This window comes from Nanorana parkeri, unplaced genomic scaffold, assembly GCF_000935625.1.
Source record: "Nanorana parkeri isolate BGI_ZX_2015 unplaced genomic scaffold, ASM93562v1 scaffold3665, whole genome shotgun sequence".
NCBI classification, from domain to species: Eukaryota; Metazoa; Chordata; class Amphibia; order Anura; family Dicroglossidae; genus Nanorana; species Nanorana parkeri.
In genome coordinates this window covers 24,793-26,463 of record NW_017309933.1, presented here as the reverse complement: position 1 = coordinate 26,463, position 1,671 = coordinate 24,793, and the positions used below count along the sequence as shown (strand labels likewise).

The 1,671-nt window shown below is 57.7% G+C and overlaps 1 protein-coding gene across 1 annotated transcript in view; it reads right to left on the bottom strand.

The window, feature by feature from the left end:
* Positions 1–1,220: 1,220 nt before the first annotated feature.
* The window catches only part of LOC108803386 (pseudokinase FAM20A-like), a gene marked incomplete at its 5' end in the record, with an annotated part of 24,819 nt that continues 24,368 nt past the window's right edge, over positions 1,221–1,671 (bottom strand). The window contains one exon of the mRNA XM_018575229.1: positions 1,221–1,488. Within this exon, the coding sequence (XP_018430731.1) occupies positions 1,221–1,488 (268 nt within the window). The remainder of the gene's footprint in view (positions 1,489–1,671) is intronic.

Below are 1,671 nucleotides of genomic sequence, written 5' to 3'. Positions count from 1 at the left end.
CCCACTCAGCCAATCCCTCCACTCTATACACCCCTCTACCAATCCCTCCACCGGCTGCCATCCCCCACCCACTCAGCCAATCCCTCCACTCTATACACCCCTCTACCAATCCCTCCACCGGCTGCCATCCCCCACCCACTCAGCCAATCCCTCCACTCTATACACCCCTCTACCAATCCCTCCACCGGCTGCCATCCCCCGCCCACTCAGCCAATCCCTCCACTCTATACACCCCTCTACCAATCCCTCCACCGGCTGCCATCCCCCGCCCACTCAGCCAATCCCTCCACTCTATACACCCCTCTACCAATCCCTCCACCGGCTGCCATCCCCCGCCCACTCAGCCAATCCCTCCACTCTATACACCCCTCTACCAATCCCTCCACCGGCTGCCATCCCCCGCCCACTCAGCCAATCCCTCCACTCTATACACCCCTCTACCAATCCCTCCACCGGCTGCCATCCCCCGCCCACTCAGCCAATCCCTCCACTCTATACACCCCTCTACCAATCCCTCCACCGGCTGCCATCCCCCGCCCACTCAGCCAATCCCTCCACTCTATACACCCCTCTACCAATCCCTCCACCGGCTGCCATCCCCCGCCCACTCAGCCAATCCCTCCACTCTATACACCCCTCTACCAATCCCTCCACCGGCTGCCATCCCCCGCCCACTCAGCCAATCCCTCCACTCTATACACCCCTCTACCAATCCCTCCACCGGCTGCCATCCCCCGCCCACTCAGCCAATCCCTCCACTCTATACACCCCTCTACCAATCCCTCCACCGGCTGCCATCCCCCGCCCACTCAGCCAATCCCTCCACTCTATACACCCCTCTACCAATCCCTCCACCGGCTGCCATCCCCCGCCCACTCAGCCAATCCCCCCACTCTATACACCGAGCTGAGGGTGAAATCCCGGCCTTCCAGGAAGGTGACCTAAGCTACAGCCAGAGTCCCTCGCCCAACAACCATTGAGATTTACAAGCCGCTTTCATTTGGGAATTTGTTTTATTAGAAGTTGCATCAGTCTGCTCTGCATATGCAGCGGGATAATGCGCAGCACGCTGGCAAATCTGTGATTGTACTGCAGACAAACTATGAGTCATACATCTTACATGTCACCACAGCACACACAGGTGGAGAGGTCAGTGGGCGTTTGTCAAGCTGAAGTAGCCGGCCACCATGTTTGATAACAACGCTCATCTGGCTCTGAGGTCAGACTCCGCGAAGGGTTGTTGTGCGTTGGTGGGTGGTGATGGTCCGGTGGGGTTTCTTTTGAAGCACCGCCTCTTCCCCATGTACATGTGTACACCGGCTGACCACCCTCAGGACTGTCTGCAGCCTCCTGTCTAGGGCACGTAGATGAGGCTCGGTGAGAACAATGCTGAGCCCATCACGGCTTAATGACTCTCTCATGACATCACTCAGCCGATATTCAGGCCGAGCCAATAGGATTAGACGCCGCCACGTGTCCTCTTGTAGCCTAGAAAAGGAAGAAGACGATGTGGTTACAAATCACCAACGGGTCATTGGTCGTGTCCGTGTGTGTGGACTATTCCAGCATCTCCACCATGACCGGACATTGTACTTGTCTGCACCGGGTCTGAACCAGGAAAACACCGTCCCCCCTCCTGACGTCTCTTACTATGGAGGAATGGGATTGTCC